The 15,402-nt window shown below is 41.7% G+C and overlaps 2 protein-coding genes across 2 annotated transcripts; both read left to right on the forward strand.

Annotated features, from left to right (window-relative positions):
* The first annotated feature begins 5,134 nt into the window (after positions 1 to 5,134).
* On the forward strand, positions 5,135 to 6,771 carry LOC112566450 (glutamine synthetase-like). Its single transcript, XM_025242653.1, has 2 exons — positions 5,135 to 5,464; positions 5,691 to 6,771. The coding sequence occupies exon 2, from the start codon at positions 5,863 to 5,865 to the stop codon at positions 6,580 to 6,582; it is 720 nt and encodes a 239-aa protein (XP_025098438.1). The 5' UTR covers positions 5,135 to 5,464; positions 5,691 to 5,862; the 3' UTR covers positions 6,583 to 6,771.
* A 5,316-nt stretch (positions 6,772 to 12,087) lies between these two features.
* On the forward strand, positions 12,088 to 14,873 carry LOC112566098 (lengsin-like). Its single transcript, XM_025242065.1, has 3 exons — positions 12,088 to 12,244; positions 13,234 to 13,523; positions 13,980 to 14,873. Exons 1-3 carry the CDS (start codon positions 12,088 to 12,090, stop codon positions 14,871 to 14,873), a joined length of 1,341 nt encoding a protein of 446 aa, XP_025097850.1.
* The last annotated feature ends 529 nt before the right edge of the window (positions 14,874 to 15,402 follow it).

Consider the following 15,402-nt stretch of genomic DNA (forward strand, 5'->3'; position numbering starts at 1 on the left):
GGCTGTTCGGGTAAACGTCCTGTTACCGGACGAATAACCCTTGAGCACAACACAAGACAACCCCCAACAGGGACAGAACCAGTCAGGAAATGCCAACGCACACACCTGCCTTGTACAATAATGCTCTTTGTCACCAGCGGTACGAGGATAAAAAGAATCAAAAAGCCTTTAGAATATCGGGGAATATAACAGTTCTTAAAGGTCTACTAGAGTGTGAGTGAAATTTTGTTTTCGAGTGACTGGGTGGAGCTTAGCAAAAGAAATTGTCCCCCTCAGATCTCGGTGAAAGCTCCCTTTTCATTTCCGTGAAAAAATATGATGCACAGAAAAAGTAAAAACAAACAAACAAACAAACAAACAAATAAACAAACAAATAAACAAACAAACAAACAAATACTGACATCAGGAATGTACCAGGACACGTTTCCGTTGTTAACCTACAGCCAATGAGAAAGTTGGTATCATGTGCTGATTAGTCACGTCCATGGACCAACGGAGTTTCAGGACTTGTTTTAGGAAGATTGAAAAAAATGTTATTCACACAGATTTAGGGAAGTACTACATTTATTTTATCCTCGTTATTTGAAAAAAAATGTTTTGGACTCATGTAGACCTTTAAACGTTGTGTTAAGACGGTTCAGTGCACTCTATGGTTGTTGTTCTGCGTCTTACCTTACTGAGATGACGTCCTTATAAGTCAAATAAATACAGACTTCATGACAGAATATATTCTATACCACGACTTCAACTGTTATACAATAGCAACCACAACAATACAAGGGCTTGGTGTAGACTAAATGTTTACCTGCTCTTCTATTGCTCTATTCCCACACGCTTTTTCTCTTTCTTTTTCTTCCTCCATTCCTCTCTCTCTCTTTATTCTCGCGTGCATACATTTACAAACCTCATGGATATCTTACATTTAAATAAGTTTAGTAGCAGTTATTTTGAGCATTTCTTCAAAACATCCAGGTCAAAAGGGGGCTTATTTTCATTCATAACTAGGTCAGAAGAATAATTTAAATTCTTGTCTGGGCCTTAGACGTCGCCAAGCAGCCATTAGTGTCGTCGCGCTAAAAGTTCATAATCTGGGATAACTCGACGCGAGACATTTGGAATTATCACTGAAATCCCAAATCTTTAAGCAGTAACCTTACTCTTCGTTGAAAAATACATAGATACAGGAAGTTAAGAAAAATTAAAGTAGTGAGTATTAAGCTCGCGCACACGCACACGCACACACACACATAAAAGACGATAAATATACTGAGACGACAAGGCCAACCCGGTTGTTACAAACAAAGCAGTCCGTCCCACTCCATCCATGTCCTTACTCTCCGTCATTCATGTCAATGGAGGCGCTTAATATAGGCAGTAGAGATCTCATTCATTCTAAATTACCATACTGGGTCTGCTTCTGTTTTCCTAAAATTAAATGTTAGAAATTGTCATTAGGTTTTGTTTTTCAATCCAAAACTCTCCTTGTGGTGCTGTGCACGGGCATGTCACGCAGCTCAGTCATGTGTTAATTGTCTGCGCCACACCCACCTGTTCTGTAGTCACTCCAGCGGCTACCAGTCCACACGCATGTCTGTAAACTTTTCTAACACTTCCTCGTGCACGACAAACATCTCCAGAGTACCTGGGGAAGGTTGTGTCTCTGTTTGAACCAGTCACTGTCCCCAACTAGGCCTTTCCATCCCGTTTTGTCCCAGTTTCCAGGGGCCACCATCAGAAAGCCATCTGGCGGCCGGGACATTTTAGAATGCAGATCCTGTGTCTTAGAACCCTCAACCTTCTGTGCTGAAGCATGGGGAGCCTGCAGAAGTGTTTCGCAAGCAGCTGAAGTTTCGGCTGTTTCTCAGGTAACCCATCAAACCCAGCTTAGACATCCTCTTAATTGTTCCTCTACACACCATGTTTTGGTTCCTTTACACACCATCCTTTACACACCCTTCACTGTTATTTTGTTTTCTTTCTCTAGGTTCCTCTTCCTCCTCCTCCTCCTGAACGTTTGAAACCATACTTCATTCATGTTTACGATCGAAATAAGCAGCAGGAGATACATTTTTGATGCTTTCAAAAGTCTTGTTAGATGTTTGGTTTCATTCTAGGAGCGAGTGCTATTCTTTCAAGAACGAACTCCCTCACATTAATTTACAACTGCTGGATAGACTGCAAGCACACCCTAACAGAACTTGATGGAGCCACCACGCAGCCATCCCAACCATCAAAATGTCATAAAAAATCCCAGCATGGAGCATGACTAGCTTGACACCCACCTCCTCGATTTCGAAATCTAGGAACAGTTCAATATAAAAAAAGCATGGAAAGTTGAGAATTTGTAAATAAAATATGAAAAATACAGGGTGGAAGGCTAGCAGGGTATCCCTATTACTGAGACAGTATCGTTTTACAATATGCCCGCTAGTGGGCTTCATGCAGGGAGAGTCAGGGTCTATCCTTTAGTTTCAGCCGAGGGCGGCACAGCCTCTACATCTTCATTTGACGAAGTAATTGAAAAGCAGGAAATTGCGTGCCATCAGCCAGTATTCAACAGCAGGTGCTAATGAATAATGGACTGCCACAATCCCTGGCAGTCGTTTTCAGTTCATTCTCTGTCATCACATTATGCCTCGTCTCTCCGAGTTCGCCAAAACCGACAACAGCAGCAGCAACCAGAGGCCGAAGCGATGAAGCGAGTGTTTATCGTTGCCCCGGTTCAATTGAGAAATTGAGGTCAAGCATCTTATTTCCATACTTTTAAAGGTTTGTCCAGAGTTCGCGGATGCTGTTTTGACTCTAAGGCCATAGTTACACGGCAGTGGCCAAGATACCCGGGGGAAGAGTTACATAAAGGGGTCTGGACACCGAAAAGACAAGACGCTTGTCCTGGACTTCCTTATCTTTCCCCATCTTTGGCATCCGCTTATCCTCGCTTTCTAACCATGGCCCCAAAAGGTGTAAACAATAACTAAAGAAAGAACCTGACTGTAAATCTCCAAAGGGACTTGAATATGACAAATAGAAGAAGGCTGAACTTCGAACGGCATTGCCCCCACATCTGAGCAATATCGGCAAGTGAGGTGGTTCAGCAGCACTGAAACACAGGCGTCAGACTACCTGCTGTTGTCATGGGATATCGGGTATTGAATTACATGTATGACTCATTTCTGCGCCCATCTGGCTTGTCTGTTTATACCACCTGTCGACATAGAACTAGCGACTGACTGAAATGGAAAAAAATGACATTCTCTGAGGGGGTCGTGATGGGGTCGCACAAAAAGGGCCACGATGCCATCTGCCATCATTAAGATAATGCACATGAAGCGGTGGATACTGGGATACTATTTGAGCGGTAGAAAAGTTCATGTGCATGAATTCAACACACATGCACATCGAGAAAAACACACACCCCCCCAAATACATACCTCCACACAATTGTGTCCGTGTTACCGCCTAACTGTCGATTCGCACCGCTCGTTTCTCTCTCCTTTTTTTTTAAGCTTAGCAGAACAGGTCATAGGCGGGTGCTCTCGGCAAATTAGAAGCTGTCGGGCCTACTTAACTCGGTAATCTTGCTTTCCTGTTACAAAGTATCTCAACCTTTTCTTCGCTTTACTCTCTCTGTCTCTCTTACTTTCACTGCAGTTTGTTCCAGAATCCTCTTAGATCAACTAATGCTCAGTCACGCGTGTCGCTCTTAGTCTCATTACAAACTTATTCTCACATTACGGTACTAAAGTAAATCCATTAAAAATGTTTGTACTCATTACTAGTAGGAACATGGAGACGTTGAAGGGGAGAGAATAATAATAATAAGACCAATGTTTTACAATGAGGTTTAGGTAGGCTATGTCATGTTCAGACAGTTCTGTTAACAGGTGCATCATGCAGAAAAATAACAGCTTGCCCACAACGAATTTCAGTCCAGGGCAGCCTTTCCTCACTGTATTGGAGACACAATGGTTTACAGTTGCGTCACCTGACCGCACATCTGGGACGGCAGTTGTTAGCAGGGTGATTACATTAATTTATATGTATGACATACTACTGTGCCTTTATTTCCTCACGACTATATCCAGCTTTCTTTCTTTGTTAAGGTTTAGGGTAATGGTGTATAGTTTGTGTGTGTTGGGGTATATTCTTAAATGCTGTTTTATATACACATGTGTAGGCATAAAAGTAGCGTATAACTGGTCTTATTTAAACTGGATTGTGGTGTTTAGTTATTTCGACAGGTGCTCACACCCTTTCTGAAACAATAATCAATCTCTCTCTCACACACACATTTAGCTCTGTCTCTTTTATTCATATGATGTAGACGGTGTTGTGTTACACACAGTTCAGTACAGTGACGGCTGTTGCTATAAAACAACATTTATATTTCGTTTCGATAATAGTTGCAGGAATCAAAGATCATAAACATGAGTAACGCAGGACCACAACCTGTGCAAGGGAGACAACCTCTAGCATGTAGACACTGAGATGTTAGTAGCAGTTGCCCGTACTTTCAAACTGTTTATGAGCTGGGTTTTTAAAAAAAAGGCTTATTATTTAGTATTTCATTTCACAAATAGTTAACCGCATATATTAATCATAGATTTTATTGGTATATTTTTAGCAACAAAATCAAGTTTAGGTTTTACAGAGTACAGTGTACAGAGTACAAAGCAACAGGTGTCCGAATCATCCACAGTAAGTAAAATTAAAGATCAAACAGAAAGTGCAGGTGTCATTACCACGAATATATTCATTAAAAAAAACACTCTAGCAAACATACATTTTCGCCATTAATTACAATCTACACGTTCTCTTACGACTGACAGTATCCATCCAAAACATATTTCGCAATGTCGAAAACAAAGGCATCCTGTGATAACTACACAAGATTTGTTGTTGTTATATATCTATATGGCAAGTTTCACATTACCTTAAGGTAAATACCTTGATTTTGTGGCCTTGGTAATTTAATGAATTACCTTTAACAAACACGATTCATGTTTTTTGTGACGAGTCTTTTACTTGAGAATGTGACAGGTCGGGACAATACAGTTCACTTGTCGACCAGTTCTATCTGTATGGTCTCAGAGTTAATCATCTATTGTCTTTGTTCAAGAAACTGAAGTAGCATCTTATTTTCTTATTATGCCTGTTTTTCCTGTCATTTAAAGGCACGCTAATGTTGGGACCCAACTCAGAAGCTACAAGGGAGATAAAAGAATTTAACGAAAACGAGAACAGGAACTGGAAGCCTGACCTTTCAACTCTGATAGCCACACCCTGGTGCGACTCCGGCTCGCGCCGCACAGCTTCTGTTCTTTGCGACCTCCTGAAAAGGGACGGCACTCCTGATGGGTTGTCCACCCGGGGTATAGTGCAGCAGCTACTTGGGAAGCTGCGAGACAAATTCGGACTCACGCTGAAAGTTGCCTTCGAGTTTGAATTCATTGTCCTGAAAGAGGTAAGTTGCTAATAAATGCTTCATATCTCACAAAGGTAATTTTAAATAGGCCAATACGGCCATCTGGTGGCAAGAAAGGAGGATAATTTCGTATCGAAAAATTTCAACATTGAGAGCACGATATTTTTCACAGATGTTGGTGTATGTCATGTTTACAGACATAGATGACAGTTTTGATGATCAATAAATAATGTGTAAGAAATACTATTTGTTTGCTCGTTTTAAGGATACTTTAGAACCTCTCGGGGGTAACACCAAGGAGCTTTTAAATCTTCGTAAACAGAATGTCACTTTGACATTTTCTACGACCTGTGCGAGACGCTGGAGAAGGCGGGTCTGCACGTGACGTCCTTTTACCCTGAGTCTTGTCCGGCCAATGGGAGCTCAACTTTGACCCCATGGACGACATCAAAGCTGCCGACATGGCGTTCCACGTGAAGAACGCTGTCAAGATCTTCTTCAAGCGGCGCGGCTACACGGCCACCTTCATGTCGGTGCCTGATGGCAAGGAGTGGACCAGCGGCCTTCACCTCAACCACTCTCTGTGGACTGCGGCCGGCCAGAACGCCATGGTGGACGACCAGAGGAAGGACGCCATCTCCGACCTCGCACTGCGCTGGAACGCCGGCATCCTGAAGCACGCGCGGGCTCTAACAGCACTGTGTTGTCCCACCATCAACTGCTACCGACGCTTGCATAAATTGTTCTGCCCTTCTGACAACACCTGGGCTGTGGAACGTCGCACAGGTATGACCCGCTTCAAGGTGGGCAACAACGACGTGTACCTCGAGAATCGCCTCCCTTCCGCCGCCGCCAATCCTTACCTGGTCGTAGCGAGTCATTTGGCAGCAGGAATGGCGGGACTGGAGGCCGCAGAAATCGAGCTGCCACCGGAAATGGATACTGCAAATGCGCAGAAGCTTCCTACTTCTTTGGGAGAGGCGTTGGACTTCCTCGAGCAGGATGAGGTGATGATGGAGGCTTTGGGGCGACGATTTTTGTCGTGTTTTCTCATTGCAAAGCGAGACCTCGAGCTTCATCAATACAGTCTTGTCTCGCCGGCCACAGAGGAGGAGAAAATTAAGCATGAGAGAGAGAAATACCTTCTCAGCCTGTAGGTATTTGTCTCCCTATATGTAATACTCGACAGAAGGAGGAGGCGCCCTACGTCGTAAAAAGTAGGAAACTCCATAACAGGAAACGAGCGCACGAGAGAGCGACATGCGCACTTGGCACCCTAAATAATTTATACAGAGGAAAAGGACTGAAAACATTGTCATCCTGACCAACATCCTCCGTTACAACAAATATTTGAAAGATGTTGTCATACTGGTTTGTCCTTGCTGTACCAGCATTAAATTCTAGAAATTGTCACAAAGCCTTGCCCTTTTTGTTTTCAGTCTAGTGTGCTTTCTTGTGATGCTACAAACATGTATTTCTCTCAGAAACATTTTAATTGTGTATGTCCACGCTGCATCACATCCTGTGTCAAAGGTATGAAGTGGTGCAATGGCGAAGTCCTGGACAATAAAAACGTACAATGCCACTGATGGAAAACTTTACTATAATATTTGCACCGTCGTGTTTTTTCTCTTCTCAAATATCAGCAACAGGAAAAACGAGGTTAAATCGGCTGTATATCTTAGGCTTTAGTTCATTTACTTTTGTTTATGATTTATGGTTTATGTTTGTGGTGCAGAGCTACTGGAACTGGGGAGGGAGGCCAGACTCTAGCAACTGTGTATCACCATGAATGTGATACTGCAGGCCCAGGTAGGACCGGAATCAGTTAAAAAATGTGCCAGAGAGATCAAAAGTAAGATGAAGGGACTGAAGGATGCCATGGTCGAGTGTAGAAAATTCGTCCGACAGATGAAGCACTGAAAGTAAAGAGATATGATTCATTTTGCAAGCAGTCATTCACCAATCGCAGCGACGGAATTTTTATGACAGTGAAAATGATTGTTCTCACGGGCACGAGCTTACTCATGGAAACTTTTTCATTTCACGAATTAATTGAAAAGGGTGAAAATAGTGTGCCATCAGCCTGTATCAACAGTAGGTTTTAATGAATAACTGACTGTCACAACTGTTGCTAGGTGCTCTAAGGTCATCTATAAATGCAAAGTTTTCTGTTCGTTATCTCTAGGTATGCTTATACACTGTAATTACGAATCCATTCAAAGGCACAGAAGAGCTATCACAAAGCCTTATCAAAAAAAAAAAAAAAAAACACCTGCTGGCTAATCAGTAATGGTGTCGCCTGTATAAGCAAATAAAGTTGAGGTCGTCGGGGTCATCTGTATAAATGTTGTAAGTAGCGACAGGGCGAGGCGCAAAGGAACGGAGGTAGGTTTGACACTGATTGTCCAGGGGTCATACTAATGAAGCAGAGGTAAGGTTACCCCAGAAGCGTTGTCCGGACCCAGAAGGGTCCATCTTGTGGACCATCTACAGCTACAAAGCCACTTAAGAGTAGCCCACAAGTTTCGCGGAAATTTTCAAGTGGATCTGCAAGACCTACTTCCCCCCGGTGATTTTCGAATGCACCTTCTGCTGACGTGCGCGCGCATCAAACCCAGGCCCACAGTTTCCTCCCCCCGCTCGACAGTTCGTGCACTTCAAGGACCTGCCCCCCAGCTCCCACCACCAAGTAGGATGTCGCTGTATGGCAGGAGGCAAACGATGCTGAACCTCTGGTAAAAACTACAGCAGCAAGTGACAAGTACAACAACAATACAATAATATATAAGTTTGCGGCAGCTCCCAGTCTGTGATGCTGACTTCTTTTGCTTTTCTGTTTATTCTCTCTCCACCACAAGGCAACAAGTCAGCTTTACTAAGACATCTATACATCAAACTTGTCAAGGCAGTTTGCAAGGCCCTGTTCCTCATATTCCTGTCTTGACAGCACTATATTTTAAAAAATTCAAGGTTTTGAGAAAGCAATATCCACTTTTCCATAAATATGTTGTAGGGCTGCAAAACACACTTTACAATGTTTAGGCTACGCGAGAATTAGAAATTAAAATGCATTCCGTTGCACGTTATTGTCAGTTATGCACTACAAAGTGAACCGAATCAATACACATTAAATTATGAAAAACCTACTTTTTTTATACAAGAATTACCACAGATCCTGCCCTATAAACTAAATCAGAACGAGTCCAAACTTTTTAGAGTGATTGAGGAAGCTTACCCACTTGGAAGGCAGGAATGTTGTGTTCACCATTTGACTGACTGCGGGCATCTTAATACCTTATAACAAAAATGAACAAAATAAAACTGAATGTTAACGGTGTAAATTGTTGGTCAAACTGAATGAGTACTTAATTAGTGATGATAATTTTAAAGGGTGTGCAAATTCTTGAGGCCTGTCAATATTAAGTGCTTGGTGCCTTACCAGGGAGGGTTGGCTGCTCATGTTTTACACCATGCAAGCACTAAGGTTATATGACGGCGTAGGACACGGTCTGCTGCACACCGACATTTTGTCGTCTTATCTTGTCGTCCCATCAAGTTCTGCACCTGTCATTTGTGAAGTGCATTGAGGTGTGCACAGGCCAGGATAAAGCGCGTACTTTCATGTCTGTGTCTGTCATATTTGCACGCATCAAGGGGTCCTCACATTGGCAGGCAGAAATGTCTGATGCTTGTGCTGCTTATTATTATTAATAATAATAATGATGATGATGACGACGACGACGAAGATAATAATGATAATGATGATAATGATAATGATATAATTGCTAAATTTGTAAAGCGCATACTCACACTCCTAAAGAGCATGCTCTTAGCGCTTAAGATCAAGAACAAAACATGGACAGCATAGGAGGGACGGGAAAACAAACAAATGACATACGAGCTCTAAAAAAATAAACAACCGTACTAAGCAAAGAATAAATCAAATACAGAAAACACAAAGAGGAACCAAATAACAAGAACAAAAGCTGAGAGTAACATGATATTGCAAAAGGAAGGGTGTGACAAAGGACTAACATTATGGGATAGGTTTTTAGGAGTAATGTTAACGGAAGAGGTGTGTTTTCAGTGCACGTTTAAAGGATTCAATGGTGGGTAGGTGGGAAATATGGAAAGGGAGAGAGTTCCAAGCAAGGAGCTGCAGTAATCAAGTCTGCTTATATTGGTAATCCAGTCTTATAAACAAACTTACAAATCAATATCACTGTCAGTAGCTTTTGTGGTTTTTTTTCGCTTTAATTAACTTCTAGATACTATTTTCGCATCAAAACAGATTATTAATTTTACCACTTCTTCTTTCTTCTTGGAGCGGTCCGGTGGCGGAAAGGTTAGCGCCTGTCACCAATACAGTGAAGAGTTGGCTGCCCTGAGTTCATTTCTCGTCCCGGGCACGCTGTTCTTTCTCTGCACGTGGCATCTGTTTACAGGGCTGGCTGCCTTGCTGTGATATAGCCTTAGTTGCTGGCACGGCGTAAAACACAAATTCACCCCCTCCTCTTTCTTCTTGGTCCTATTCGCCCCTATTTTACCACTAATTTATCATTATTTTTGGTTTTGATTAGGCTTATGAAAAATAAGTTTTTTTTCCGCGTGAAGTGTAAATTTTAACACTGCTTTTAAAATCATTTTTCTGGAGAAACCTTGTATTCATGTGAGTGCGTGGCATTCTGGTCGCGTGCGTATGTGGAATCTGTATCTCGTCCTACTCTCTCTACATATGTATAACTATTGAAGCAAGAACTTCTAACCGTTAGAACGTGTCATACTCGTGCAATTCATTTAAAGCTATTTTATTCATTCCAATGACATAGCTATATATAAATATATCGATACACTACCAGGTGTTGCCATGTTTATTTGCACGAGAAAGCACCCTGCAGCAGTCTTTGTTGGCACCAGAAGCACGCAATAATACACCCCGAAAGTTGAATTATTCTGCACATCTCAGTGAGTCGGAGACCCGGTCAGACGACAGAACTACCTCAGCAGGACATAGCAGACATCATAGATAATTGTAGTGAGTTCTGACAGTGTCTACTCAGAGGGTTTGTATGTCACTTTTGTAAGTCATTGTGTATCATGTTTGGTTCAAAAGTTGCTCATTTAAGGACCATAACTGATAAAGCATTGCTTTTCTTCTAGTTCTATATTAAGAACCACACCCATTCTGTATGCTATCTATGTTGTAAATAATAAAGTATGGGATTTTAGATTACACTTTCGTAAATAAAACTCTTGAGGGAAAAGTACTTTGATGTATTCGGTTCTTTTCCTATGATAACAAGTCTTCTTTGAAAGCTAGGCTTTCTGTATGTGCAGATGAAGTAATCCTCAAGGATTCCCAACAATCTCTAGACCATAGGACACTGATAGAATAAATATTCTATTGTTTGTATTTCTGCTCTACAGAAATGGCTTATAGGAGAAGTAGAAAAATGATATAAACCAAGAAGCTCTCTATACTGTGTAATTATATCTGAAGCCCTCTAGATGATTGCCAAGTGCGATTTTAGAATACCAAAACTGATTTAATTGATATATAATTGATATATATAATTGATATATTGTTCACCCCTGCAAAAAGCTGGAGACGTTTGAAGAAGTCTTGTCCTTGCTGTACACATCCTCCTCGGCCAAGTTCGTTTATGTATAAAAATAAAAACTGTACAAAAACTCCAAACAAAGCGGCCGCACACCAAAGTAAACGTTTAGCAGTCAGTGGACATAGTTCTTAGGTGTCGAAATATTACAAAATTAAGAATGACGAGTTAGTAAGCTCTGAATTTACTTAGACCAGAACTAACAGCGGACTAAACAATCTAGACTTAACCCCCTTCTGTGTAAGTATATATTCTGAGCTAATTGTGAAAGCTAACTTCATTACCTGTGGACAATAGGTAAGTGCCAGAATAGGTGTTCCATTGTTTTCTCAGTCGTACACAGTTGTGAGCTAGAGAAATGAAATAAAGTAAGAAGCTTGTTGTCTTTATAACAGTTCAAAATAGTGATCTTCAACTCAAATTTTGAATTCTGAATTTGGCATCTGCTGAAGGCTGGGTGGAGTTTTGAAGAAACAATGTTTTAGCTGCCTGAGTTTTATTATGTATACACGATCAGAGAGCATTGTTGGGGGATCTATCATTGAGCACCATACATTTTTCTAATACTGTTTGATAGAAAGTATTATGCCATCATAAGTGTCATCTACTTCACTAAGATCACCAACTTGCCTAATAGTTTTACGCATCCATCTGTTGATAAAACACATAAAAGATTGTATGGCATTGATGATGATTGTAATTAGAGAAAGTGGCCGGAAGGTTAGAAATATCCCATCGTGCATTAGTTAAGATGTAATAATGGCTTTAAGAAAATGTGGTTTTTTTTCCAAATGGTCCAAATCTGTCTTTTTTTTCCATTTGATGACGGCATCTCTAGAACTCGCGGTTCAGACATGTAGTCGATTCCATTTCAATGTCCTGCATCATCTATTATTTTCTTTACTCTAAAACAGACTTCATTACTAGAGAACAGTAAAACTGATCATATTTGTGTCAGACAGCACAGCAAGTTCGACATCCTAGGTCCGTGTAGACATCGCATTTTGTTGTTCGTGCAAAGCTCGTCTGCAAGTGTAGAACATGTCAGCGGTAGCAGAAGACACTGGAGAAATCAACTTGGACAGTTTTGATTATGTCCATATGGTGATTCCTGATGTGAACGGCCTGGCACGAGGACGAGTCGTCCCCAAGCGGTTTGTCCGGCAGAAACTGTCAACAGGTGTCAACGGCAATTACAGTAAGTTAATTTAGCATGCCAGTATGGATGGAAAATGGGTGGAATAAAAATCCCAGAAATGATCCATGATCTTGTAGAATCTTGTACTTGTACAGATGGTGACATCTGTCGGCCAAGTACCAAAGTACAGCTCTCTGGTCAGTTTAATGGATATTTTTGAAATTGTTTAATTACTTACGACGTTATGTACAGTAAGTAAAAAAAATTAAGATCAGTGTTCTGTGACAACTGATCATTTAGAAGGCACAGCTGTGACTATTACTATTACCTATACGTTGTAAACTCTTGTGTACATGATTATACTAGAGCTACAATGCCACCTACATAAACAATACCTCAAACGATGCGCTTCATGTGAGTCTCTATAATTATATGTGGTCTATGTTGGCATCGGGTAGTCGGTAACATGTGACTGTGAAGCACAAGCACGTGCGGTCATGGACAATGGCTTCAAAGGTTTCACACAAAGTCGAAATAAATGTAGTATAAGACCAAAAGCTTACTTTAAGCAGACGACTCCAATGTCAAACTCATTGTCATTTTAGCATGACAATAATGGCTTATATAAAAATCCCAGAAGTGATCCATGATCTTGTACAATTATGTACGGTTAGTCACATCTGTCGGCCAGCCACTAAAGTACAGCTCTCTGGTAAGTTTAATGTATACGTTCAACATTACTATGCTTAAGACAATAAAATTGCAAAGTACTAATCGCCACATAGCAACATGACACTATAGTAGCACAGTATGCTAGAAACGTTTGAATCCCATGCACTTTTTATACGACTCTTATGTTTTCAGCATTCTGTGCTGCTATGGAGACTTCCTTAAAATCGCAATCTCCAGTTTTACATACTTAAAATGAGGAAGTTACAAATAATAAAACTGTGCCACCTGCCATATCCTCCTCCTCCTCCTCCTCCTTGATGACCGACACAAGTTGAATTAAAAAAAAATTTAAGTTACATTTATTTATCTTATTATAGGCGTGCTAATGTATGGACCAAACTCAGAAACCACTAAAAAGATAGAAGAAATGAATGCCAGTGAGAACAGGAAATGGAAGCCTGATCTTTCAACTTTGATACCCACGCCCTGGTGCGACTCCCAATCACGGCGCACAGCTTCTGTTCTGTGCAATCTGCTGACAAGGGACGGCACCCCTGATGGGCTGTCCACCCGGGATATAGTGCAGCAGCTACTTGGGAAGCTGCGAGACAAATTCGGACTCACGCTGAAAGTTGCCTTCGAGTTCGAATTCGTTGTCTTAAAAGAGGTAAGTTGCTGATAATGAAATACTTTATTTCTGCCGACATGTTTTAACTCGTGCAGGTAAGAACAATCAAGAAATGATGATGCAAGTAATAAATATCACGGAGCAAAAGCAACAATCGTATTATAAAAGTCGCAAAAACCTAGAACCCAAGGCAGTGGTGCCATTTTTCCTTTCCTACAGTGCAAAATAATGAATGCGATTACATAGACAATCAGGGCATCAAAATGTTAACAATATGGTCTTGCAAGCTTCTATCTCTGAGTAACTGGAACATGCTTCGCTCTACAACATTATAGAAAAAAAAAAACCAACTTGATAAAATATTAGAAAAACCTCATTTTTTATTTGATACATATGTCGATCGCTTCCCTTGCGGGCTGATGGAAAAAAAGAAAAGAAAAAAGGACACGACAGTTTTAGTGACATAAGAAATACTATTTGTTTGCTTATTTTCAGGATACTCAGGAACCTCTCGGAGGTAACACCGGCCACTTTTTAGATCTTCGCAGAATGGAATCTGACCTTGACATTTTCTATGACCTGTGCGAGACGCTGGAGAAGGCGGGTCTGCACGTGACGTTATTTTCCACTGAGTCTTGCCCCGGCCAATGGGAGCTCAACTTTGACCCATTGGACGACATCAAAGCCGCCGACATGGCGTTTCACGTGAAGAACGCCGTCAAGATCTTCTTTAAGCGGCGCGGCTACACGGCCACCTTCATGTCGGTGCCTGATGGCAAGGAGTGGACCAGCGGCCTTCATCTCAATCACTCGTTGTGGACGGCGGCCGGTCAGAACGCCATGGTGGACGACCAGAGGAAGGACGCCATCTCCGACCTCGCACTGCGCTGGAACGCTGGCATCCTGAAGCACGCGCGCGCCCTGACAGCACTGTGTTGTCCCACCATCAACTGCTACCGACGACTGGACCAAGTGGCCTGCCCCTCCGAAAACACCTGGGCTGTGGAACATCGCACAGGTATGAACCGTTTCAAGGTGGAGAACAACAACGTGTACCTGGAGAGTCGCCTGCCTTCCGCTGCAGCTAATCCTTACCTGGCTATTGCTGGTCACCTGGCAGCAGGAATGGCGGGATTGGAGGCCGCAGAAATCGAGCTGCCACCGGAGATGGATACTGCAAATGCGCAGAAGCTTCCTACTTCTTTGGGAGAGGCGCTAGACTTCCTTGAGCAGGATGAGGTGATGGTGGAAACACTGGGCCGACGGTTTGTTTCGTATTTTCTGATTGCAAAGCGCGACCTCGAGCTTGATCAATACAGTCTTGTTTCACCGGACACAGAGGAGGAGAAAATTAGACACGAGAGAAATAAATACCTCGTTAGTTTGTAGGTAGCTGTCTCCCCAGACGAGGTGGTTGTGGGTGGGGTTTAAAACCATTATACGTAAGCCATTTTGCTACTTTATTAATGTCCTTTTGGATTTCGCCTGTTTATGTAATCTTTGGCCTTTTTGAGTTATTTGTTTTTAACATTTCTATTAAAATTATTTATCTTAAAGCTTTTCAATTCATTCTTTGTATTCATGATTTAAACAAATTCGGAGCAAGCAGTTTATGGCATTTACTGGCTGCACTCTTTGTCCCCTATGCTTAGATTATTATAATCTTTAAAACGTTCTGTAGTATCTGTATCAAGTGACAATCCATATAGACCTGCCTCTAATCTTTGCCTTCATTGGTGTCAATACCTGTTTAAATGAGTACTTGCGAAATATTAGAGTCTGACCGTTTCACTACCTTAACAGCATAGTCAGCAAAGATGGAGTACAAATCCATGTAAAATTGAATAACCAACAATTGTCTGAAACATGGCTCTTTACCAGAAGACACTATGCCTCGTTCCATTGTAACAAAACACCT

The sequence above is a fragment of the Pomacea canaliculata genome, linkage group LG6, assembly GCF_003073045.1.
Source record: "Pomacea canaliculata isolate SZHN2017 linkage group LG6, ASM307304v1, whole genome shotgun sequence".
In the NCBI taxonomy this organism is placed as follows: Eukaryota; Metazoa; Mollusca; class Gastropoda; order Architaenioglossa; family Ampullariidae; genus Pomacea; species Pomacea canaliculata.

Excerpts from the sequence above, each read along its gene's own strand:
- LOC112566450 (XM_025242653.1), top strand. The coding sequence starts at position 5,863 with ATGGACGACATCAAAGCTGCCGACATGGCGTTCCACGTGAAGAACGCT.
- LOC112566098 (XM_025242065.1), top strand. The coding sequence starts at position 12,088 with ATGTCAGCGGTAGCAGAAGACACTGGAGAAATCAACTTGGACAGTTTT. Across the intron at positions 12,245-13,233 it reads AGGTGTCAACGGCAATTACA|GCGTGCTAATGTATGGACCA; the intron begins GTAAGTTAATTT and ends ATCTTATTATAG. Across the intron at positions 13,524-13,979 it reads AATTCGTTGTCTTAAAAGAG|GATACTCAGGAACCTCTCGG; the intron begins GTAAGTTGCTGA and ends GCTTATTTTCAG.